The sequence below is a fragment of the Stomoxys calcitrans genome, chromosome 1 (genome assembly GCF_963082655.1).
Source record: "Stomoxys calcitrans chromosome 1, idStoCalc2.1, whole genome shotgun sequence".
NCBI lineage: Eukaryota > Metazoa > Arthropoda > Insecta > Diptera > Muscidae > Stomoxys > Stomoxys calcitrans.
The window spans coordinates 112,905,735-112,933,234 of NC_081552.1; the positions used below are offsets into that span (position 1 = coordinate 112,905,735).

Consider the following 27,500-nt stretch of genomic DNA (forward strand, 5'->3'; position numbering starts at 1 on the left):
ATAACTAAGAGCGTGCTAAGTTCGGACGGGCCGAATCTTATATACCCTCCACCAAGGATCGCAATTGTCGAGTTCTATGCGCGGTATCTCTTTTAAGGCAAACAAAGAATATTGAATAAGAACTGTTATGCTATTGGAGCTATTTCAAGTTTAATTCCGATCCGGACCATAAATGAATGCTGAACATTGTAGAAGTCATTGTGTAATATTTCAGTTCATTCTGATAAGAATTGCGCCTAGTAGGGGCTCAATAAGTAAAATGTGGAAATTGGTTTATATGGGAGCTGTATCAAGCTATTGATCGATTTAGACCATATTGGAAACGTATGTTGAAGGTCATGAGAGAAGCCGATGTACAAAATTTCTGCCAAATCGGATGAGAATTGCACCCTCTAGAGGCTCAAGAAGTCAAGATCCAAGATCGGTTTATAGGGCAGCTATATCAAAAAATCTACTGGGAGATAGAAATTATTTGAATTGTCAAGCAATTCCGAAAAAAGAAAAATATCGCGAGAAGTACAGGAGAGTGTGTTCAAAGTTGATCATATTCTTTTCACTATTGTTTTGACAAGTTGTCTATCTTTCGAATAAATAAAATAAAGAAACTAACCTTTGACTGTTTTCGGTATTATTGTTTTAACCCTCCTACCCTGAGACAAGCTTCCACAATAGACTAACAGTTCTATACCCTCCTCCTCTAGACCCTCCCCCTTACCCTAATTTGGGTGGTGCGATTTAAGCGAAATTTTTTGTATATATGCTCTCATATAGTACCCTAGAAACAAAAATTTGGTATCCAAATTTCAAATGGGGTACCTAGGGGGGCCTCCTTACCCTAAAACCTACCAAACATATATTTAGACCAATCACGACAATATGGAAGTCAAAGGAAAGGTATTTAGGATAAGAAAACGTATCTGATATCCAATCGTCGGACCAAGTGTTAAGGGGGCCACTCCAACCAACAAAACACCCCTAAATCAGACATATTTACCGACCATGGCAATATGGGACTCAAATGAAAGGTATTTGCGAGTAGAATACGAATCTAATATCCAAATGTGGGACACGTTTCTGGGAGTCCACCCCTTCCCCAAAACACCCCCCAAACTGGACTTATTTACTGACCATAGGAATATGGAGTTTATATAAAAGGTATTTAAGTGTAGAATTCGAATCTGATATCCAAATATGGGACCAAGTGTTTGGGGGAGCCTCTCCCCCAAAAACATACCCCAAGGGGACAAATTTACGACCATAGCAATATGGGGCTCTAATGAAAGGTCTTCGGGAGTAAAGCACGAACCTGATATCAATATTCTGGAAAAGTGTTTATGGGGCTACCCAACCCACACAAAACTACCCACATAGGAAGTATTTGCTGACTATTGCAATATGAGGCTTAGATAAGAGGGGTTAAGAGTAGAACACGAATTCGATACATATTTTCTCAAATTCTCAAATTAACCCCTAAATCAGATATGAAGAGAATATCGGGCTGAAATAAAGTATTTTACATCCAAACTTGAATTCGTAGCCCAATAAAGATCATATGGGATACAAATAAAGGCACTTATATTGGTAAACTGTTAGTCAAGCGATATAACATTTCCGTAGCATGGTATTGCCCTAAAAGCTCTTTAATTGTCGAAAAAAAAAATATTCAAAGGAAAATGTTGCTCCCTATAAAGTAAAAGAAGGCGCAGCGGAGAGGGCTCGGGTCAGCTAGTATTAATATTGAAATCAAGTGGAGTGTTTACAATACCACCATAGTTGGAAGCCATCACTTTCCGGTGATTATAAGCACTAAAAATACATCAATGAAGTCAAAAATGTTTCTAGCTAAAAAAACTTCTCAATTACCTAAAAATCGAGGAATTAAACTCCAGTATGGACGATATTAAAAAACCCTTGTTTCCGAAATTAAAAAACGCACTTAACCTATTAAAAACATGCCGAAGTACTGGTGGGACAGTGATGTTCAGAAATATTAGCAGCACAAAAAAAAACAAGTAAAAAGGCGTTAAGTTCGGCCGGGCCGAACTGCCCCAAAACCTAAAACCTAGATATCGGTCTATATGGCAGCTATATCCAAATCTGAACCGATCTGAGCCAAATTGACAAAGGAAGTCGAAGGGCCTAACACAACTCACTGTTCAGCGAAATCGGATAATAAATGTGGCTTTTATGGGCCTAAGACCCTAAATCGGCGGATCGGTCTATATGGGGGCTATATCAAGATATAGTCCAATATAGCCCATCTTCGAACTTAACCTGCTTATGGACAAAAAAGAATCTGTGCAAAATTTCAGCTCAATATCTCTATTTTTAAAGACTGTAGCGTGATTTTAACAGACAGACGGACAGAAGGACAGACCGACGGACATGGCTAGATCGTCTTAGATTTTTACGCTGATCAAGAATAAATATACTTTATAGGGTCGGAAATAGATATTTCGATGTGTTGCAAACGGAATGACAAAATGAATATACTCCATATAAGAAAAGATTTGCTCTGCAACTAGAGCGATATCAAGATATGGTCCGGTTTGGAACATAATTAAATTATATGTTGGAGACCTGTGTAAAATGTCAGCCAATTCGAATAAGAATTGCGCCCTTTGTGGGCTCAAGAAGTAAAATAGAGAGATCGACCTATAGACCGATTCAGACCATAATAAACACGTATGTTAATGGTCATGAGAGAATCCGTCGATCAAAATTTCATGCAAATCGGATAATAAATGCGACCTCTAGAGGCTCAAGAAGTCAAGATCCCAGATCAGTTTATATGGCAGCTATATCAGGTTAATAACCGACTTGTACTTTATTTGATATAGTTGTTGAAAGTAACAATAAAAAACGTTTTGCGAAATTTCAGCCAAATCGGATAGAAATTGAGTCCTCTAGAAGTTCAAGAAGTCAAGTCCCCAGAACTGTTTATATGACAGCTATATCAGGATATGAACCGATTTGAACCATATTTGGCACAGTTGTTGGATATCATAACAAAATACTACGTGCCAAAATTCATTCAAATTGGATAAGAATTGCGCCCTCTAGAGGCTCAAGAATTCAAGACCCAAGTTCGGTTTATATGACAGCTATATAAGGTTATGGACCGATTTGAACCATACTTGGCACAGTTGTTGGATATCGTAACAAAACACGTCGTGCAAAATTTCATTCCAATCGGATAAGAATTGCGCACTCTAGAGGCTCAAGAAGTCAAGACCCCAGATAGGTTTATATGGCAGCTATATCAGGTTATGGACCGATGTGAACCATACATGGCACAGTTGTTGGATATTATAACAAAGCACGTCGTGCAAAATTTCATTCCAATCGCATAAGAATTGCGCACTCTAGAGGCTCAAGAAGTCAAGACCCAAGATCGGTTTATATGGCAGCTATATCAGGTTATGGACTGATGTGAACCATACATGGCACAGTTGTTGGATATCATAACAAAACACGTCGTGTAAAATTTCATCCCAATCGGATAAGAATTGCGCACTCTAGAGGCTCAAGAAATCAAGACCCAAGATCGGTTTATATGGCAGCTATATCAAAACATGGACCGATATGGCCCATTTACAATACCAACCGACCTACACTAATAGGAAGTATTTGTGCAAAATTTCAAGCGGCTAGCTTTACTCCTTCGGAAGTTAGCGTGCTTTCGACAGACAGACGGACGGACGGACGGACGGACAGACGGACGGACATGGCTAGATCGACATAAAATTTCACGAAGATCAAGAATATATATACTTTATGGGGTCTCAGACGAATATTTCGAGTAGTTACAATCAGAATGACGAAATTAGTATACCCCCCATCTTATGGTGGAGGGTATAATGATATAAACCACAACAACGTAAACGATCAACTCAATTGAGGCAATTAAAGATTTCCCAAAAGTAGCTAAAGTGGCAAAAAAACAAAGCTTTAAATCAAAACTTAATCAAGATCAGGACAACTCACCAATCACCACTCTCACGATTTCTCCAGAGAAAACCACTGAATTGTCCCTAGAAAAACTAACAAGTATACTCAAAAAAAGAAAAAAACTTCTTCTGCTGGTCTAGACGGCATCTCTTACGAAATGATAAGTCAACTACCTATAAAATCCAAAACAAACTTGCTAGCTGTCATAAAGCAGTAGACATGCATCTTTGCTGTTAGTGAGTACCGCCGCTTTTTCGAAACCGTCTTCAATGATGAGGTCGATGGCTTTGTGTGAGGACGTTTTGGATTTTATTCTGAACTGGCAGACTCGGGCCCGCTGCGCTGCCCCTTCTTTTACTTTATATGGAACAAAAGTTTCCTTGGAATATTTATTTTCGACAATTAAGGAGCTGTTAGTGAAATACCATGCTTCGAAAATAGTAAATCGCTTGACTAACAGTCTGAATCCCATAACTTTATTGGTCTACAAATTTAAGTTTGGATCTAAGGTATACTCATTCTTAAAATACTCCATTTCAGACCGATATTCTCATGATATCTAATTTAGGGGGTGTTTTCAGAGGTGAGGTAGTCCCCCAGATACTTGGCCCTGAATAAATATCAGAATTCTTACTTCCATTCTTTCAAATACCATTTATTTAAACCCCATATTGTCATTGGTTTAGGAGAGTTTACACGATGAGGCGTCCCCCAAACACATAAATAAGTTATCATATTCGTTTTCTAATTTCAAGTACCTTTCATTTGAGCCACATATTGGCATGGTCGAAAAATTTTTACCCTTTTGGGGGTGTTTTGGGGAACGGGTGATGCCCTAAATACATGGTTATACATTTGGATATCAAATTCGTATTCCGCTTCCAAATACCTTTATTTGAGTCCCATTTTTCGATGGTCAGTAAAAAATTGCTGTTTGTGGGATATTTTGGAAAAGGTGTAGACCCCCAGAAAATTAGTCCCGAAAGTGGGTATCGATTCTTGCTCTACCGCCCAATACCATTCATTTAAGCTCCACATTGACATGGTCGGTAAATATGTCCGATTTAGGGGTGTTTGGGGATTGGGGTGGTCCCCCAAACACTAAGCCCGGAAAATATATCAGCAACGTGCTCTATTCTCATATATCTATATATGATTTATTTGTACCCCATATTGCGATTGACCTCAAAATTGGGTATCAAATTCGTTTTCTAATCTCATTTAAGCTCCATATTGCAAAAGTCAGCAAATATGTCCGGTTTGTGGTATTGGCCCTAAAAACTATAAATATTTAGTTCCACTGTCTTTAAGACCCTAATTGTCTTGGTGAGCAAATACGTACTATTTGGGGGGTTGTTATGGTGGTCAGACGTCCCCTAGACAGTTGGTCCCTAATGTTGATATCAGATACGTGGTCTAATCCAAAATACCTTTAATTTGAGCCCCATATTTCCATAGTCGGCAAATATAACGGGCTTGGGGGGTGTTTTGTGGGATGGGCGGCCACTCTGTGAGTTGGCCTTGAAAATATATATCGGATTCGTTTTCTACTCTAAAAACCCTCTTATTTGCGCCTCATATTGCAATAGTCAGCAAACTACTTCCTATTTGGGTGGTGTTGTTACCCCATAGACACTTTTCCAGAATATTGGTATCAGATTCGAGCTTTACTCCCAAAGACCTATCATTTGAGCCCCATACTGCTATGGTCGTAAATTTGTCCCCTTTGGGGGATGTTTTTAGGAAGAAGCGGCCCCCAAGCACTTGGGCCCATATTTGGATATCAGATTCAAATTCTACACTCAAATACCTTTTATTTAAGCACCATATTCCCATGGTCAGTAAATAAGTCCTGGTCCCACATTTGGATATTAGATTCGTATTCTCCTCGCAAATACCTTTCATTTAAGTCCCATATTGCCATGGTCGGTAAATATGTCCAATTTTGGGGTGGTTTGGGGTGGTCCCCCTAACACTTGGTCCGACAATTGGATATCAGATACGTTTTCTTATCCTAAATATTTTTCCTTTGAGTCCCATTTTGTCGTGATCGGTGTAAAAATATGTTTGGTACATACTCCATCCGAAATTTGCATACCAAATTTTTATTTTTAGGGTACTATATGAGAGCACACAATTTCGCTTAAATCGCACCACCCATCTCCGATATCTTGCGTTTCTGAAATTTAGGGTAAGGGGAAGGCATATGAGACATTGAGGAAGCAGGGCACTCGGTTTTTAAGCAAAGGCTTTGATAAGCTGAAAGTAGTTGTGGGATTAAGACCATGTTCAGCTGAATAAACCATTTTCAAAGCATTTAGTGACGTGGAAAAATTGTTTCCTCGTAATGTTTTTCAGTGTGGGTCTGTTTTTAACATGCCTCCCTAGGAATTTTATATTGGTAACTGCCGATTATCTGGTGTTGTTAATCTTTATGTGTGGACATTTGCGTCCGCCTTTGGCAACATACATTACTGCAGTTTTTTTAGGTTTATATTGTAAGTTTAGGGTAGCTAGCATATTGCAAAAATGGTTGACTTTGAAGCATGGCTTTGGTCGTGTCGAAATCCTTGTGAGTGGAAATCCTTGTGGTATGTTGATCAGCTATAACATGTAATCCGATGGTGTTTATATTGAACATTGTGGGACTTAGACAACTGCCTTGGGTAGACCATTGTTAATCTCGAGAGAATAATTGCCCAGAACGAGTGTTCTTTGTTTGAGAAAATTTACTATCCAGTTGAGGATATCACATGAACATTTGAGCTCGCTTTAATGTTTATGTAAAATTTGAATTTTTACCCAGTCGTAAGTTTTAGAAAGTCTAAAGAAAAGAGAATTATTGTATTTCATCTCCCCTTTGCTTGTGAGTATTGATTGTGTAGAGCATCTCATTGGTGCACATTGACACTGAAATGTGCTTCCTGTTCGCTTACGTGTGCTTTTGGGTAAAATATGGTTCTCCTCTATAAATTTCTGCAAACGATCTTTAATGATAAGATTCATTGTTTTCAGAAGGACTGAAATAAGGGCTATGGATCTATAATTTGTAAAGATATCGAGATTTTTTCCTCTTTTTGGTATAGGAACACTTTTTATTTTACGCCAATAATTCTTTATGTGACAGTAAAGGGGTACCCAACGCTTGCGTATTTATTGGGTAAATACCCAACAAATACCTTTCTGGGTATTTATTTGAGTATTTATAATTGGGTATAAAAACATTTGCAAACAATTGATGATTTCGTATTCTTTGTACATAAACCTGATCTGATAAAATCGGGTTTTAGTTTTATATAGCCGATCTCTAAACTTAAAGCCTCTAGGCAATAAATTGGTAATTTTTCATCCGATTTCGATGAAATTTGGCACAGTGAGTTCTGATAGACCCCTACCCATTTCAGTGAAGTGTAATTCAGATCGGACTATATTTGGATATAGCTACCTTATAGACCGACCGCCCGAACTCCTGATATAGGGTATTGAGGCCATAAAAGATAAATTTATTACCCGAATTCGATTAAATTTGAAACAGTGTGTTCTGGTAGACCCCTACCCATTTACGTAAAATGTGGTCCAGATTGGACCATATGTGGATATAGCTGCCATTTAGATCGATCTCAGGATATAGTGTAATGAGCCAATAAAAGGAGCATTTTTTATCCTGTTTCGATGAAATTTGACATAGCGAGTTCTGGTAACCCTTTACACCCTTTTGTTGAATATCGTCCAGATCGGGCAATATTTGGATATAGCTACCATATAGACCTATCTTCCGATATAGTGTATAGAGCCCATAAAAGAAGCATTTTTCATCCGAGATTGATGAAATTTGAAACAGTGCGTTTTGATAGACATCTACCTCTTTGTGTCGAACATCGTCCAGATCGGACCATATATTGCTGCCATATAGACCGATCTCCCCATATAGATTATTTAGCTCATAAAAGGAGCATTTTTCATCCGATTTTGAGGAAATTTGAAACAGTGCGTTTTGGTACCCCTCTATTTCAAAAGAAACACACAATTTAAAAAAAAAAAACTGAAATTAGAGCTGTATTAATTTTTGTGAATACGGCCGTAAAAAATTCTGTAACAAAAGACTGGGGCCGAATTACCGCATGCGTGAACGAGTAAAGTCGTTCGAAATCTCTCTATTGTGAATTATGTATATCTTTATTGAACGGGAACTTTTGAAATTTAGGAAAGCGATTGTTTAAACGATAAATTTTTATAAAAACTTTAACACAAATTGTATATAGACGCAAAAAAATAAAAATTTTGGGACATTTTTACGACAAACTAAATTTTGAAACTCTTATCGCTTCGCTTCAACATCTCAAACGTTGGCCGTAAACGTTGCAATATTGGACGTAACTAACTTCATTTATTTTAAATCCTTTAGCAGCTTCGATTACGGTGAAAGGACCTTTTTTGTTGTAAAACCAAAAACTCTTTAATGGCAAAAGTGCTTCAATAGCAACAAACGATTATTTGTTAACCGGACTAATAATTATGTACTTGTATCTCTCGTACTAGAGAGAAAGGGTGAGTATTTGAATGTATAAATCTCCAGCGGGAAAGTTCAGCAGTAAAAGCTGCTTCTAAAAGGTCTTATTTTGCAGACACTAGGCATGCCAGAGAACTTCCCCACTCCTTGATATTTAACAAAGCGTATCCAAAAATATACGGCTTTCCCTTCTCATAGCCAAAAGAGGAGCTTACAGAATTCAACAACAACAACAAAACAATAATTCTCTCAATTTCATTTGAGAGAGACAATATTATTTAAAATTTTCCTTTTTATGTTGAAATCTATGAACATCTATTTTCAGAATAAGAATTTTATTTGCTTAACCAATGTGCTATCTACATTGTCAAAAGCCTAATATATATTACAACAAAAATAAACAACTGAACCCAAACTGGTTTTTATAGCTTTGTTGTTTTTTTATACCCTCCACCATAGGATGTTTGTAACTACTCGAAATATTCGTCTGAGACCCCATAAAGTATATATATTCTTGATCGTCGTGATATTTTATATCGATCTAGCCATGTCCGTCCGTCTGTCGAAAGCACGCTAACTTTCGATGGAGTAAAGCTAGCCACTTGAAATTTTGCAAGAACACTTCTTACTAGTGTAGGTCGGTTGGGATTATAAATGGGCCATATCGGTCGATGTTTTGATATAGCTGCCATATAAACCGATCTTGGGTCTTGACATCTTGAGCCTGTAGAGGGTGCAATTCTTATCCGATTGCAATGAAATTTTGCACAACGTGTTTTGTTATGATATCCAATAACTGTGATATCGGTTCATGTTTTGATATAGCTGCCATATAAACCGATCTTGGGTCTTGACTTCTTGAGCCTCTGGAAGGCGCCAGTCTTTTCCGATTGGATTGAAATATTGCACGACGTGTTTCGCTATAACTTTCAACAACTGTGCCAAGTATGGTCCAAATCGGTCCATAACCTGATATAGCTGCCATTTAAATCGGTCTCTCTATTTTATTTGTTGAGCAACCAAAGGGTGCAATTCTTATTCGAATTGGCTGACATTTTACACAGGTCTCCAACATATAATTTAATTGTGGTCCGAACCGGACCATATCTTGATATCGCTCTAATAGCAGAGCAAATCTTTTCTTTTATCCTTTTTTGTCTAAGAAGAGATGCCGGGAAAAGAACTCGACAAATGCGATCCATGGTGGAGGGTATAAAAGATTCGGCCCGGCCGAACTTAGCACGCTTTTACTTGTTTTTTCTTCGTTGGATTTCTTCGCTCTTTTGTTTTGCTTTGACTTGTCGATGACGATTGTCATCGTTTTAACTCGGGGATGAAAAAAGCGAGTTTTTTTTGTTTCCTTGTGCAAACAAGTGCTTTTCGACTGAAAGAATTTAGAAAGTGAAAGAGATTCAAAAATCAGGAGTTATTTAAGGGAAGATTTAGAAGGACCTTTAGAGCTTACTTAGCTTTTTTGATGTTGATTTATAGGTTGTATGGAAGGTTTCTAAATGTGGGTCCTTCTCAAGTTATCCGCTGGGTCATTGATGGGCAAAAAAACTCATACTATTGCACATTACCGTGTACGTACACGAGAAAAAATCCCATGTAAGTACATACGTTTGCACACACTGCAATTGTGTGCTCGTCACTGCCCAGTAGGAAAGTTCAGGAGTAAAAGCTACTTCTTAAAGGTCTTATTTTGGAGACACAAGACATGCCAGAGACCTTCCCTACTCCTTGCTATGTAACAAGGCGTGTCCAAAAATATAATGCTTACAGAAGACCGCATGCCGTAGGATGATTTAAACGAGTAGGACAACAAAAAACAAAACAATAATGCTCTCTCAATTTTATTTGAGGGAGACAACTTAATTTGAACTTTTTCTCTTAAGAATCTTCTCTCTTTGATATCGGCTTGATTATGTGTAAAGACATGATGAACTCGTTGCTCAGAAATTACCTTATGATGGTTTTCTTTTATTCTTCTGAACGAAGTGAATATGTAAAGTGAAAAAGATTCGATACAAGTGCTTATACAATGACAAAATTTGGGAGGGCTTTTAGAGTTTGTTTTGCTTTGTTAGAGGTTGAATTATAGGCCTTATGGAAGGTTTCTAAACATCAAACATTCTGAAGTTTCCCGCTGGGCGGTATTGACACATTTAGACACATACATAACATTTTTATACCCTCCAACATAGAATAAGGGTGTTCTAACCTCGTCGTTCCGTTTGCAAGACATCGAAATATTGGTCTAAGACCCCATATAAAGGGTGATTTTTTTGAGGTTAGGATTTTCATGCATTAGTATTTGACAGATCACGTGGGATTTCAGACATGGTGTCAAAGAGAAAGATGCTCAGTATGCTTTGACATTTCATCATGAATAGACTTACTAACGAGCAACGCTTGCAAATCATTGAATTTTATTACCAAAATCAGTGTTCGGTTCGAAATGTGTTCATTCACCGTAACGTTGCGTCCAACAGCATCTTTGAAAAAATACGGTCCAATGATTCCACCAGCGTACAAACCACACCAAACAGTGCATTTTTCGGGATGCATGGGCAGTTCTTGAACGGCTTCTGGTTGCTCTTCACTCCAAATGCGGCAATTTTGCTTATTTACGTAGCCATTCAACCAGAAATGAGCCTCATCGCTGAACAAAATTTGTCAAAATTTCGAACAGAACACTGATTTTGGTAATAAAATTCAATGATTTGCAAGCGTTGCTCGTTAGTAAGTCTATTCATGATGAAATGTCAAAGCATACTGAGCATCTTTCTCTTTGACACCATGTCTGAAATCCCACGTGATCTGTCAAATACTAATGCATGAAAATCCTAACCTCAAAAAAATCACCCATTATATTCTTGATCGCCATGACATATTAAGTCGATCTAGCCATGTCCGTCCGTCTATACGTCTTTGAAAACCACGCTAACTTTTGAAGGAGTAAAGCTAGGCGCAAATAGTTCCTATTAGTGTAGGTCGGTTGGGATTGTATATGGGTCATATCGGTTCAAATTTGTATAAAGCTCCCGTTAACCTATCACCCGATTATATTTCATGAGCCCCTATAGGGCGCAACTCTTGTTCGATTTGGCTGAAAACTTGAACAATGCCTTCTATAATGGGTATGGCCATGGCCCGAATCGGTCCATTATCTGATAAAGCATACCAATTCTTATCCTTTGTTACGTCTACAAATTTAACCGACTTATTATGCTTCGAGAGTGCAAGTTCCGAGTGCAGATGCAGGTTAACGAATTTAATCACTAATTTTCAATATTGGTCGTATTGTTGTCTATGGCAACCCTAATTCGTTAGCAATATAAACCTTCTCACTACTGTCGTAACGGCTAAGAATTTCAATATTGGTTTATTCAACATATTTTTTTATACCCTCCGCCATAATATGGGGGGTATACTAATTTCGTCGTTCTGTTTGTAACTACTCGAAATATTCGTCTGAGACCCCATAAAGTATATATATTCTTGATCGTCGTGAAATTTTATGTCGACCTAGCCATGTCCGTCCGTCTGTCCGTCCGTCCGTCCGTCCGTCTGTCTGTCGAAAGCACGCTAACTTCCGAAGGAGTAAAGCTAGCCGCTTGAAATTTTGCACAAATACTTCTTATTAGTGTAGGTCGGTTGGTATTGTAAATGGACCATATCGGTCCATGTTTTGATATAGCTGCCATATAAACCGATCTTGGGTCTTGACTTCTTGAGTCTCTAGAGTGCGCAATTCTTATCCGATTGGAATGAAATTTTGCACGACGTGTTTCGTTATTATATCCAACAACTGTGCCAAGTATGGTTCAAATCGGTACATAACCTGATATAGCTGCCATATAAACCGATCTGGGGTCTTGACTTCTTGAGCCTCTAGAGTGCGCAATTCTTACCCGATTGGAATGACATTTTGCACGACGTGTTTTGTTATGATATCCAACAACTGTGCCAAGTATGGTTCAAATCGGTCCATAACCTTATATAGCTGTCATATAAACCGATCTTGGGTCTTGACTTCTTGAGCCTCTAGAGGGCGCAATTCTTATCCAATTTGAATGAATTTTGGCACGTAGTATTTTGTTATGATATCCAACAACTGTGCCCAATATGGTTCAAATCGGTTCATAACCTAATATAGCTGTCATTAAAACAGATCTGGGGACTTGACTTCTTGAGCTTCTAAAGGGCGCAATTCCTATCCGATTTGGCTGAAATTTCGCAAGACGTTTTTTATTGTTACTTTCAACAACTATGTCAAATAAAGTTCAAGTCGGTTCATAACCTGATATAGCTGCCATATAAACCGATCTGGGCTCTTGACTTCTTGAGCCTCTAGAGGTCACAATTATTATCCGATTTGCCTGAAATTTTGTCCGACGGATTCTCTCATGACCATTAACATACAACAAATGCGATCCATGGTGGAGGGTATATAATATTCGGCCCGGCCGAACTTAGCACGCTTTTACTTGTTATTATTTCAAATGATTTTTCTTAAACGAATTCACTTAATAAATAAACAAGTAAATATGCGTTAAGTTCATCCCGGCCGAACTTTGTATACCCACCATTTCGGGCATATATATAAACCACCTATCGTCAAAATCTTCCGAAAAATGCATACCTTATGCCCCATAGCAGCTATATCGAAACATGTTCCGATTTGGACCAAGTACTTGTAAGTACTAATCATTGTTCCATTGTGTATAAAAAAATATTGGTCTTTTTAGTAGCTATATCTAAAAATAAACCGAACTGAACCAGATGTCGAAAAGTCTTACATAAGTCACTATGTCAAATTTCAGTGAAATCGGATTATAAATGAGCCTTTTATGAGGCCAAGGCTTTAAATCGAGATATCGGTCTATATGGCACATATGTCACAATTTGGACCAATCAGAGAAAAATTGAAGAAGAATGTAGAAGGGCCTTTCACAACTACCTAAATCGGCGGATCGGTCTATATGGGGGCTATATCAAGATATAAGCCGATATAGCCCATCTTCGAACTTAACCTGCTTATGGACAAAGAAATAATTTGTGCAAAATTTCAGCTCAATATCTTTATTTTTAAAGACTGTAGCGTGATTTCAACAGAGAGACGGACGGACATGGCTAGATCGTCTTAGATTTTTACGCTGATCAAGAATATATACACTTTATATGGTCGGAAATGGATATTTCGATGTGTTGTAAACGGAATGACAATATGAATATACCCCCATCCTTCCGTGATGGGTATAAAAACATGCACATCGGATTAAATTGAGATTTCCGACATTACAGAGCAAAAAAACAACGCGATCAAGCAAAACAGCACATCAACTGGTTTTTGCCTTGAAACTAAGCGACTATGTAAATCGTATAACGACGTAAAGCGAAGTTGGATGGAATAATTTGTTGACGACGAATATCGAATTGATCTAAACCTAGACGATGAATCGAGGTACTACTATATATCAAGAGTAAAAGGTATTATCAGGGTAAAATAGCTTAATATTTGTTACAAATTCTTGCAGGAATTTATTGCAAAAACATGTTCTTTCATCGTAAACTACGTCAAATTTTTTTCAAAAAAAGGAGTTTACTTACCGAAAACTTCCTTGATGTGAAACTAATTATTTTTTTATTTGTACAACTGGCATAACATCCATTAAATACGAAATGAACTTTCATTCGATACGAAAGCGCACTCGATCACGTATGCTGTTATTCGGCCCATGAAAACATGAAATGAAAAAATATTTTCATTTTTGTTTTTATATGAAAACATGCCGCAAATGTCTCTTTGTTTTCGTGTTTGCCCAAAACAAAAATCAAAAATGCCATGAAAACACAAAAAAAACTTTCATTTTGTGTTTTCATGGAAAGAGAATTGAGGTTTGTATAAGATCTAAGTCAGTGGTAAACTGATTTTAACCAAACTTGGCACGTTCCTTAAGAATTATAGCAGGCCGTTTTGTTAAATTTCAACAAAATTGGATAAAAATTGTGCGTTCTAGGTACCCAAGATGTTTAATCGGGAGATCGGTTTATATGGGATCTATACCAGGTTGTAGATCGAATAAAGTCATACTTTTCGCAATCGTTGAAAACCATAGCAGAAGTAATTGTAAAAAAATCATAAAAGTATTATGTCATCATTGAGATTTTGTAGTGTTTCAAAAAAATAACTGTGAAAAACGAATATCGTACCAGCCATAATATGATTATAACATGATTCAAACTCATTATTTGACCAATTGTATGCAGATCCAGTTGGTAATTCAAACTCTTTCAGAGTTTGTTTGGATTTATTTCAATGTTATGATAAACAATGATATTAAAACCCTTCTATTTTCGCACAACTCCATCATGGTTTTGTGTTATGATCTGCTGTGCTCGTTTTGCTATAAATAAAACAAAAAATTGCATATGGGAGTGGTTGTTTTGGCACATTTTAATACCCACTTTGCGATGGATTTTTCCCTATCGCGTAAAAATTACGAAACAATGTATGTGCCTTCGAAATTCTTCTTTTGTTGTTTTGTACCTGGCAGTAATTTGTATGTTACTCTAATGATTTTTGTCATTGGACATACAGTATAAAACGGATATAAGCACATCGTGTACAAAAAAAACAAAAAACATTTTCAAAACGCCATGTATTTTCTTAGATCCTTGTTGGCAAAATGATTTGATATAAGAAACAACCCTTATAAGAAAAAAACGTATACAAGAAAAATTTTTAAAGCACCAAAGCTGAAAACTCCACATGTAAAAATATCTATAAGAACGTTTTAATTATGAGAAATAGGTATTAATGCGTCTGGACATATGATCCAACAACTCCAAAAATTAAGTGAGTTGCTATGTGGATATATATTTCCACATTACTTCGAACCATGCAGTCTTACGTTGTGTACGTAGAAATGTAAACACTACCCATATAAGAAAAAAAATTCTTATATTTGCATATATCTGTACAAGAAACTAGTTTCTAAGGAAAAAACGTATATGTGAGTATTTTTGTCAACCACTATGCGCTCAAATACTCAACCTTTTTCTCTAGTAGAAGAAACACAAGAGAATAATTAATAGTCCAGAACACCACTTATCGTTTGCGGCTATCGAAGCACTTTTGCAATTAAAGAGCTTTTGGTATTACAACAAAAGAAAAGATATTTTACCTTAGGCGAAGCTGCTAAATACAAACAAACAAAATTAGTTAAGTTCAATAATGCTACGTTTATGGCTACCGTTTGATATGTTGAAGCGCAACGTTACACAGTTGCAAATAAAGAAAAACTTTGTGACTAAAGTCGTTTGTTTGTCGTAAAAATTTCCCAAGCGGTTTTTTTTGCGTGTATGTGTTCAAGTTTAATCGGGATATGGTTACCATCTAAACTATATTATGGTATCTATAACAAATTTTAGACCCATTGGTCCATACTTCACTTTCATATCCCACCATCCATGGATGAGGATACATTCATTTTATCATTTCGTTTGCAACACATGGAAATATTAATTCCCGACTCTATAAAGAAAATATATTCTTGATCGTCGTAAAAATCTACGGCTTTAATTGAATGGATTTAAATGATGGAATGGTAAAGTTCGAAGACGGGTATATAGACCGATAAAACGATATACCGCACTTATAAAACGATTAACCTGAAATTTGGCAGAGCAAGCTATTTTAGGCCCTTCGATATTCGTACTGAGTATGTTTTTGATCGAACTATATTTAGATATATCTGTCATGGGGACGTAGCCAGGATTGTATTTTTTGGGGTGGGGGGGGGGTGTTCAGCGGAATGCTGTCAAACTCCATATAAAAAAACGTCGGCGAAACGCTGGAGGAAAATAGATGAAAGAGTAGTACTCAGTTTATAGTGAGGAAAATGACAAAAAGAAATTTGAGTGGCAACACTTGACATCATATTTGACATCATGTTTGTTTTTCGGTTTCAATGGTTCGATTTTTGTTTATGTTATTTTATTTATTTACGAAAAAAATAAATAAACAACGTCTTCTGGTATGAAAATAAAAACAAAATATAACTGTCAAATTCCGCTCGCGGAACAATTAAAGATTTCCGCGACTATTTCGAAAGCAGAATAGAATACCAACCCTTAGTGCGATATTGGTAAAGTTACCTGAATTTTTTTTTTTAAATTGTGGTCTCTATTGGGTCTTTGAACTGATCTATCGGCGGTGACGTTTGGTCATAAAGTCAGACCGCTGATTGCCAGCACACTTTTTATAGGCTGATCTTAATCTTTCAAAGCCTGCAAAGTGTGGTTGTCTTTGCAAATATCTTAGTTTCATAGTGAATGTTTCGTCGAATCAGCTTCAGTATTTTGATGAAATTCTTTCATTTGCGCTCATTTTTGCTCTCACATAGGTTTATAATTTCAACAGGTTATTGTTTGTGTCGGTCTATTGGTTTTAAATGGTTTTGTTTTCTAGTATAAGATTTTTCGCAAACAAACTGAAAACATTAAGCAACTATTGTATAATTGTTAAATGTTTCAAAAAATAAATTTTGACCAATGTTACCATGAAACATCTATTGTACATTCTCCTTAAATGATGTAGCTAATCTCATCATCGAACCTTAATTAAAATCAATCGAAAATCCGGTTTGGATGGAAAAGATGTCTATATGCTTATAATTTCCATCATGTCTTCATAAGTCATTAAGTTTTCCTGATTTATTGGAGATAAAAGAAGAAAAAATGGTCGAACTAGAAATCAGAAACACGAAGAGATTTCTACGTTATAGCAATTGTAAACTTTTTTCTTTCTTTGCCCACTAATTGTAAATGTAATATCAAACTTGCTCTCATAGATAAAAGTCTGCTGTCTAATACGATTTTAACACGTTTTCTCACATAATGTGGGTCTTAAGTTCGCGTTTCGCAGTGAAAATTTATATTTTTTACGATTACTTTTTGTAAATAACAGACTTTGAAGTAAAAAAACTTTCTCATTTCATTCATTAGGGCATTCTCATTATCTATGATGAAATGTTATTAAAAGTGCTACGTTATCTGAGTGATATTTTTGTAGTTTTTCAATAAATTATTCGTGAAAAACATGGTTATTGCATTGTGAAACACGAACTAAATACCCACCTTTCTGCAGACATGCAATATGACTCATCGTATTTCATTTAATATTTTCGTATATAACACATAAGGAAATGTGTTAAAAATTTTTCGTGTAAGAAAATCAAATATGTATTCAAAACAGAAAATCCTAAAATGTTTAAATAATATTTCACTGTGCTCAAATCTGCGGTCAAAGCCAACAGAACAAACAAATTTCTTTACGTCCCTTAAAAAAATTGGCTTGTCGAAAGTGGGAAATTTTCTATATCCCAAAAATCGAACGAAACAATTTCACAAAATTTTTAGAAGTTTGATTTCTGGAACTATTTTTATTGCATTTGATGGTTTCGATATTAAAAAAGTAAAATTTATGGCAATAATTCTACTTCTTTCGACAGTAAGTGCTATTTTATGCCAAAATCATTAAATCCAGCTTTCTCACTGAAAGTTCGTAAAGTATTAAAAACCAAGTAAAAGCGTGCTAAGTTCGCCCGGGCCGAATTTTATATGCCCTCCACTATAGATCGCATTTTTCGAGTTCTTTCCTGGTCTCTCTTTTAAGCCAAACAAAGGATAAAAGAAAATAATTGCTATGAATTGAGTGTTGGAGACAACAGTAGAAGTCTATGTGTAAAATTTCAGCCAAATCGAATAAGAATTGGACCTTATAGGGGCTCAAAAAGTAAAATAGGGAGATCGGCTTATAGGTGAGTTGTATCAGACTACAGACCGATTCAGACCGTATTTGACACGCATACTAAAGGTCATCGAAGAAGCCGTTGTACAATTTCAGCCAAATCTTATATATAACAAGTAAAAGCGTGCTAAGTTCGTCCGGGCCAAATCTTACATACCCTCCACCATGGATCGCATTTACCGAGTTCTTCTCCCGGCATCTCTTCTTAGGCAAAAAAAGGATATAAGAAAAGATTTCCTCTGCTATTAGAGCGATATCAAGAAATGGTCCGGTTTGGACCACAATTAAATTACATGTTGGAGACCTGTGTAAAATGTGAGTCAATTCGACTAAGAATTGCACCCTTTGGGGGCTCAAGAAAATAGAGAGATCGATTTATATGGGAGCTGTATCGGGCTATATACCGATTCAGATCATAATAAAAACGTATGTTGATAATCATGAGAGGATACGTAGTACAAAATTTCAGGCAAATCGGATAATAATAGCGACCACTAGAGGCTCAAGAAATCAAGATCCCAGATCGGTTTATATGGCAGCTATATCAGGTTATGAGCCGATTTGAACCTTATTTGAAACAATTGTTGAAAGTAAGAATAAAATACTTCATGAAAAATTTCTGCCAAATCGGATAGGAATTGCGCCCTCTAGAAGCTCAAGAAGTCAAGTCCCCAGATCTGTTTTTATGCCAGCTTTATCAGGTTATAAACCGATTTGAACCACACTTCGCAGAGTTGTTGGATATCATAACAAAACACTTCGTGCAAAAATGCATTCAAATCGGATAAGAATTGCGCCCTCTAGAGGCTCAAGAAGTCAAGACCCAAGATAGGTTTATATGGCAACTATATCAAAACATGGACCGATATGGCCCATTTACAATACCAACCGACCTACACTAATAAGAAGTATTTGTGCAAAATTTCAAGCGGCTAGCTTTACTCCTTCGGAAGGAAGCGTGCTTTCGACAGAAAAACGTACGGACGGACGGACATGGCTAGAACGACATAAAATGTCGCGACGATCAAGAATATATACTTTATGGGGTCTCAGACGAATATTTCGAGTAGTTACAAACAGAATGACGAAATTAGTATACCCCCATCTTATGGTGGAGGGTATAAAAATCAATTAGTGTTTGTTTGTAGGTTTGTTTGTTTGTACGTTTGCGTGTTCCTTATAGACTCAGAAACGGCTGAACCGATTGAAATTTTCCCAGATGGTGCATAATGTTCCCGTGGTGCAAATAGGGTACTAAATTTTTTGATATCTGAAGGGAGGGCGGACCCTCCCCCTTACCCTAATTTTCAGAAACGCCAGATCTCGGAGATGGGTGGTGCGATTTAAGCGAAATTTTGTGTGCTCTCATATAGTACCCTAAAACTTAAAATTTGTTGGATATCATAACAAAACACGTCGTGCAAAATTTCATTCCAATCGGATTAGAATTGCGCACTCTAGAGGCGCAAGAAGTCAAGAACCAAGATCGGTTTATAATGCAACTATATCAAAACATGGACCGATATGGCCCATTTATAATACCAACCGACCTACACTAATAAGAAGTATTTGTGCAAAATTTCAAGCGGCTGGCTTTACTCCTTCGGAAGTAAGCGTGCTTTCGACAGACAGACGTACGGACGGACGGACATGGCTAGAACGACATAAAATGTCGCGACGATCAAGAATATATATACTTTATGGGGTCTCAGACGAATATTTCGAGTAGTTACAAACAGAATGACGAAATTAGTATACCCCCCATCTTATGGTGGAGGGTATAAAAATCAATTAGTGTTTGTTTGTAGGTTTGTTTGTTTGTTTGTTTGTATGTTTGCGTGTTCCTTATAGACTCAGAAACGGCTGAACCGATTGAAATTTTCACAGATGGTGCATAATGATCCCGTGGTGCAAATAGGGTACTAAATTTTTTGATATCAGAAGGGAGGGCGGACCCTCCCCCTTACCCTAATTTTCAGAAACGCCAGATCTCGGAGATGGGTGGTGCGATTTAAGCGAAATTTTGTGTGCTCTCATATAGTACCCTAAAACTTAAAATTTGGTATACAAATTTCGGATGGGGTACCTAGGGGGGCTGCACCACCCTAAAAACTACCAAACATATATGTACACCAATCACGACAATATGGGACTCAAATGAAAGGTAATTAGGATAAGAAAACGCATCTGATATCCAATTGTCTTACCAAGTGCTAGGGGGACCACCCCAAGCCCCAAAACACCCCTAAATCGGACATATTTACCAACCATGGCAATATGGGACTCAAATGAAAGGTATTTGCGAGTAGAATACTGGGCGTCCACCCCTTCCCTAAAACACCCCCAAACTGGACTTATTTACTGACCATGGGAATATGGGGCTTAAATAAAAGGTATTTGAATGTAGAACTAGAATCTGATATCCAAATATGGGACCAAGTGTTTGGGGGGCCGCCTCTCACCAAAAACATCCCCCAAAGGGGACAAATTTACGACCATAGCAATATGGGGCTCAAATGAAAGGTCTTTGGGAGTAAAGCACGAATTTTATATCAGTGTTCGGAAAAAGTGTCTATGGGGCCACGCCACCCTCACAGCACCACCCAAACAGTAAGTATTTGCTGACTATTGTAATATGAGGCTCAAATAAGAGGGTTTTTAGAGTGGAACACGAATCCGATATATTTTCAAGGCCAACTCACTGAGTGGCCGCCCACCCCCCAAAACACCCCCCAAGCCGGTCATGTTTGCCGACTATGGAAATTTGGGGCTCAAATTGAAGGCATTTGGAAGTAGACCACGTATCTGATATCAACATTAGGGGCCAACTCTCTAGGGGACGTCCCATAACCATAACAACCCCCAAATAGGACGGTTGACAGGAGACAATATGGTGAGTAAAGAGAGTGGAACTAAATATTTTTAGTTTTTAGGGCCAATACCCCAAACCGGACATATTTGCTGACTTCTGCAATAATGAGTTAAAATGAGATTAGAAAACGATTTGGTTATCAATTCTTGAGGCCAATGGCAATAATTGATATCCATTTTTGGGACCAATTCTCTGGGGGTCTACCCCTTTCCCAAAATACCCCACAAACAGCAATTTTGTATTATTTTATGTATTTTATGAATGGAGTACACCTTACATCCAAACTTAAATTCGTAGACCAATAAAGATCATATGGGATTCTGATAAAGGCACATATATTGTTAAACTGTTAGTCAAGCGATATATTATTTTCGTAGCATGGTATTTCACTAAAAGCTCTTTAATTGTCGAAAAAAATATTCCAATTAAAATTTTGTTCCATATAAAGTAAAAGAAGGCGTAGCGGAGCGGGCCCGTGTCAGCTAGTTATATATATATATATATATATATATATATATATATATATATATATATATATATATATATATATATATATATATATATATATATATATATATATATATATATATATATAGATATATATATATATATATATATATATATATATATATATATATATATATATATATATATATGAAATTTTGTCATTTTAAAAAATGTTTAGAATAAATTTAATTTAAATTTTTTTCATTATTTATTCATTTTTTTTCATTATTCATTCATTCATTTTTTCATTAGACCCATACCAGCCGCATTTTTTACCCGATTTCACAATCCACCACCATGTGTTGTGTTAAGATCTCCGACATCCGTGTCGAATATTGTCCAAATATAGCCCCCATATAGGTCTTAGGTCCGAGTTCGCTGAAATTTGATACAGTAAACTAAGTTTTACTCTTTGACTCCCATGTCGGGTATGTTTTAGATCAGATAATTTTTGGGTATATTTCCCGATTGAAAGTTTTTTCCCATAACTGGCTCATTTATTAACAGAGTTTGCTGAAATTTGCTACAATGAGCTATGGTAAACTCCTGACATCTTCCCAAATATCGCGCAGATAAGATCACAATTGCAAATAACTGCCATATACACCGATCTAATAATTTATGGTCTTTAACACATGTAAAAAATTTCGAACAGTGAATTGTAGCGAGTTTGGTCCAGAACAGATCATTTTTCAATATAGCTACTATGGGCTCACAAATGGTGGATATTTCACCGAACTTTTACGGAATGTTGTATTCATTTGCGCAAAATTTTGCAGCAATTTAAAGCGAATTATTTTTGTACAATGATTGTGTAGAGGTTATATCGGACGCCTTTCAGTCTCGGCTATTAAAGAAAGCCTCCTTATCATAGACATGTGAGAAGTTTGCGCCCTGTTCCTTAATAGAATCTCTGTGGGAAATTTTGTAATTGCCACTTGCAAATCTGAACCGATTTAGACCAAATTCCATATACCTTGTGAAAATTCATAAAATAAGAAAATGTGCAAAGTTTTTAGAATATTGGTTGATAAATGCGCTTGCAAAGGCTCCAGAAGTGAAAATCGGATGAAAAACATACATAGCTTAAAAAAGCTTCATACCAAAGCTGTTATAAAGGTATAAATTTTGAATTTTTTAGTACGAAAATCAAAAAAATATTTGTGCACTATTAATTAAAAAAAAAAAATAGGAACGCAGCACAAATAGCTGTAAAAATCAGAATTTTTACCATTATTTATCAACTTTGTAAATCATGTGGCTTTTACAATAATTTGTATTTCAAATAGCTTCGAAAGAGCTATCACTGAAATATTCTTGAAATCTACAAGAAAATATGAATGAAAAAACATATTTTCATTAAAATGTGAAGCAATATTTGCATTTTCCCCATACTTAAGGTACCTATGTGTGATCGATTGTGACACTGTGCGGCAGTAACAACACTGGCAACAATCGTCAATCTGTCTCAAAGTTGTTTTGTCGATCGCATAGTCGCACGTCGAATTATTAGGCAACCAGGGCTGGCTGAATGGAAGCAAACATACAAAACGCGTAATCGGGGGCTACCACAAGAGACGCGAGGGACGATAACAACCAAACGACAACAAATGAGTTAGTATGGATTGCTGGTTTTCTTATTGTTTTGCGCTTATTTTTTCGTTTTGGAGACGACTACGGCAACAAAAACAACAACCGCGACGCCGATGATGACAACAACAACAACAGCTGAGACGACGGCAATGGCAATGACGTTGGAGCATGCCACACATACTAAGGCTAGCAGCCAAACAACCAACCAACCGACCATCCAGCCAGTCAGCCAGCCCCAAGTCCCCAACAAAATAACGAAAAAGGCGAACCGCGACACACCACACCACACCGCACCACAGAATTTTATACAACACAGTAACACCATCAACAAGCACCACTACGGCCACCAGCCACCAGCAGCAGCAAGCAACCGCAGCAGCAACGTTGGCGGTGAGTTAAATAAAAAAACATATGAAATTAGTACAATTCGTGATTTCAACGGTGAACGACGACGAAACGGTACGTATGTGCGCGCTCGAATGTGTTAAACAACAATCAAGTTGCGGCTGCTGCAAAACCAATAGCAAACCCCACTACAACCAACCAACAACAACCAGAAAGAAGGCCCACCAACAACAGCAACAACCAGAGAAAACCAGAAATACAGCATCATCACCAAACAGACAGGCAGGCAGGCACTGCAGAAGAAACCAAAAACCAGTTAAGATCGACGTAAAATTTGGCCAAATACCACGCTAAACGAGACAAAAACAAGTAATAAACACTCATCATCCGCGACGTCCACCAGGCCACAGCACAAAAACACCTTAACACGAAACGGCCACAACTCCGTGAGGAGGCGCACCAGAGGATAGGGAAGTAGGAAGATTTTGAGACACTTGTTTGTTGGGTGCCCACAGCCAGCTAACCTACTGCTCATATGAACGGGTCAAGTCGGCAGCACCAGCGACAAACTGTATTCCATTCTCCTTTTTAACGTACCCTGTCCTCCCTTTCCCTAACCCTGCACCAATTTGGTTGGGCCCCTACCCCTCCTTCTGCACAACGACCAAAACCACCTCATCTAACATGTATAACAAAGGCAACTGCAACTCCAGCTCTTCCGCAACTGCTACCTCTAGCACTGCTGCCGCGGCCTCCGCCACCAGCTCCACCACGGCAAGCAACAACAGTCCGGCGACGACGGGCTCCAATGATCGCATCGAATGGTCACGTGCCACCATCCTCGGTTTCATTGAAGACTATCGGCGACAACGTGTGCTCTGGGATCCCAATACCAAGGGCTATCACATTAAGCAGACCAAATACGAAGCTCTCAAGGCGTTGGGACAAAAGTATGGTGCAGAAATCCGTTCGATTCGCTCGAAAATCAAGAGTTTACGTTCCTCCTTCCATCGCGAACATGGCAAAGTAATTAACGGTCGTCGCAAGGGTCTCAATTATCAACCCATGTGGTTTGCCTACGATGCCATACGATTCATTCTGGATGGCGAAACTGGAGATTCCGATGAGGCCGAAGGAGCGCCCAAGAACGACACATTGGATAGTACGAGCGAGAGCACTCACAATAATGCAAACAACAACAACAGCTTGAGCCTATTGGGCTGGAGTGGTCATGCGACCGATGAGGAACTAGCGGAGGAGCGTAAAATTTCTAGTCGTGATATTGAACAGTTCAATAATCATTTCTTGGCACTGGGCCTACAAGCTCGTCATCCCATGGCAATGTTAGCGGCAGTGGAAGCAGCTGCCGCTGCCTCTGCTCTTTCAGCGGTTGCTCAAGAAAAACGTCAAAAAGAGCAAGATTATGCTCTCCTCAAACAGCAACAACGAAAACAAAAGCCTGATAACGATGACGGCGGAGACGACGACAATGGCAATAAACATGACGACTCTTCAACACCACCTAAGCTAAACAAGATCGAATTATCCAACAATAACAGTGCCAACCTCAACTCCACGCTGTCGCCTTCTCCCACCGCAACCATCGTTGCTGCTGCTGCGCTCAACACAATTTCGAAACCCTTTGCAAGTCCAAAACCTTCCTCGCCATTAGTTGTGGCCCCAACAACAACATCGTCCAGTACACCACCTCCAACACTACAGGTCCCTCCGCCATCATCGCAATCTCAACTTACACCACCACAAAATCCACCGTCCTCCTCAACTGCGGCTACGACTACGTGCTCTCCAGAAAATTATAATGTTTTACACGGATCACGTAGCTTAGATGAAAATTCTGCCGCCGCTATTGGCAACATTGTTGGCGCGACTGCAATTTCCAGTCTTCCGATAACGGCTGTGGTAAGTATTGCTCTCGTTGCCCGTAGTAAATAGTCGTAGCCATAGTATTTGGCAGTCCCACACTAGTTCATGTTGTTGCCGTTGTTTTGTTTTCCATTTCATATCTTTTTTTAGTTTTTATTGTGACCGCAAATGATCGAAACACCCAAAGAAAAATGTCACTTCAAAACAATGGAAATGATAATATTGTTGACAATAGGAATTTATCGTTAGTATATACTAGATGAATATACTTATGGAAGTACAATATATGGGCTTGACATGTACAATATCACGTGCAATCTTGACCATATCGTTTCTTAAAACAAGCAGTTCTGTTCTATAAAAGACATTTTACAAAATGTCATGTTTTGTTTTGCGAATGTGGCCTGATTCGCTTTGAGGTTAGCATGTCCGATTACACTCATAAAAATTAGTCTGCTGATATCAGCAAACACTGTCTGCTGATATTTAATTAAAAATTTTAAACTATCGAAGAAATCAATTCAAAATTGTTGAGCTTCTAAACAGCAAATAAGGCATTTGCTATATAATAATAAAAGAAATGGCCAATTTTAGGCTTTAATTTTTTATTCCGAAGCATAAATATACCAGTAGTAGTTATTTTGTTTGCTGGTATTTAAATTCGACCAACAATTTGAAAATTGTATAAAATTGGAAAAAAATTACGTTATATGCTTCTAAAAATTAAAAATAAGATGGGATATAAACATTTTTCGAAATATTGATGTCATTTTGAAACTTTTTTTAATTTTTTACCGTTTGAAATCAGCAGAAAATTTTTGCTATTTTAGCTCAATGTTTGGCTAAAATTTTAAGGCTCAATGTTTAACTAAAACTTAGACCCGAAACATATGTAACTCCCATATAAGCCAAGAGTCCATTTTATATTTTAAGTAATCTACTTTTTTTGAAAATAACCCATGACTTACTAAAAACAATTGTTTAGTAAACTTGCAGTAAGAACAATTAAATACTTGGGCATTGTTCACAAATAAAGTCTCTTTGGATAATTCTTTTATTGTACCAAGATTTTATTAACATGTAAAATCCGAATGATTGCTTATGCTGACGCCAACAAATATTTCACACAGATGTTGCAAATGTCTCAAATAAAAACATTTTGTTTTGCCAATTACTTTCAACAGTGAAGCATTTGAGATCAATTTTCATATGGCAATGTCAAAATATAATATTTTTAACAAAATCATCAATAAATCATAGACAAATAAAGACGTGTTGAATTAGACCTGCGTGTCTATACACAACTATCAACATGGAAACCTCCTGAAAATCCTACTAGCCCTTGGGATGCTCAAATATTATTCACCACACCAAACGTCATATTTTTACATGCTCTAAAACTTTGCTATCAATTGGCAAGCAGCCTAAAGACACTACTTCTCGTATGGCAACGCAGCATGGCGCTCGATTTCAGTCGTCAAAGTTGAAAATTCTTAAAGCCGCTATTACACGGCATGTTGTCTTAGGACATGCCACTTTTTGTATTCACATGTATTTTAAAATATTTTTCAAAATTGTCAATTTACATATGATTCATCATTTTTCCTATCACACCTGTATGTTATTTTCGTATGACCTAAAAATGGGAGCAAATCTGATTTTTTTTATGCGTAAAAATTGTTAAAGTTGTAAAAAAATCATAAAATCATGGGTTGCTTTCATTCGACTCACAACAAAAAAGCTGAAATCTTTATGTTTTTGTCAGAAGGAATAGAGCTCTAAACCACGCTATTTTGAAAAGTGGTTTTCATGTGTTAATTTCATTTGTATCTCACGACATGTACAACTCTACATGTGCTAAATTTGACATGTCAGAACACACCTACATGTCGTGTAATAGAGCCTTTAACATTTTCGCGTTACCTTTGTGGGATTTGCTTATAGAGATGCATTTTTCAACGTAATACGCTCATTTGGTTTTGGCTTTTAATTTGGAGAATGAGTCGTTAATTGATTCGCCT

General features: G+C 37.3%; 2 protein-coding genes across 3 annotated transcripts in view; both read left to right on the plus strand.

Moving 5' to 3' along the window:
* The window catches only part of LOC131996790 (uncharacterized), a 142,560-nt gene extending 118,634 nt beyond the window's left edge, over positions 1-23,926 (plus strand). Inside the window, exons 6-7 of the mRNA XM_059366737.1 lie at positions 23,328-23,640; positions 23,751-23,926. Coding sequence (XP_059222720.1) covers positions 23,328-23,640; positions 23,751-23,926 — 489 coding nt within the window. The remainder of the gene's footprint in view (positions 1-23,327; positions 23,641-23,750) is intronic.
* The window catches only part of LOC106094855 (rho GTPase-activating protein gacZ), an 87,098-nt gene continuing 83,027 nt past the window's right edge, over positions 23,430-27,500 (plus strand). Inside the window, exon 1 of one of the 2 annotated variants that reach the window (XM_059360268.1) lies at positions 23,430-25,515. In XM_059360268.1, coding sequence (XP_059216251.1) covers positions 24,280-25,515 — 1,236 coding nt within the window. In that variant the 5' untranslated portion in view covers positions 23,430-24,279. The remainder of the gene's footprint in view (positions 25,516-27,500) is intronic. The other variant, XM_059360267.1, reaches the window with a different exon arrangement.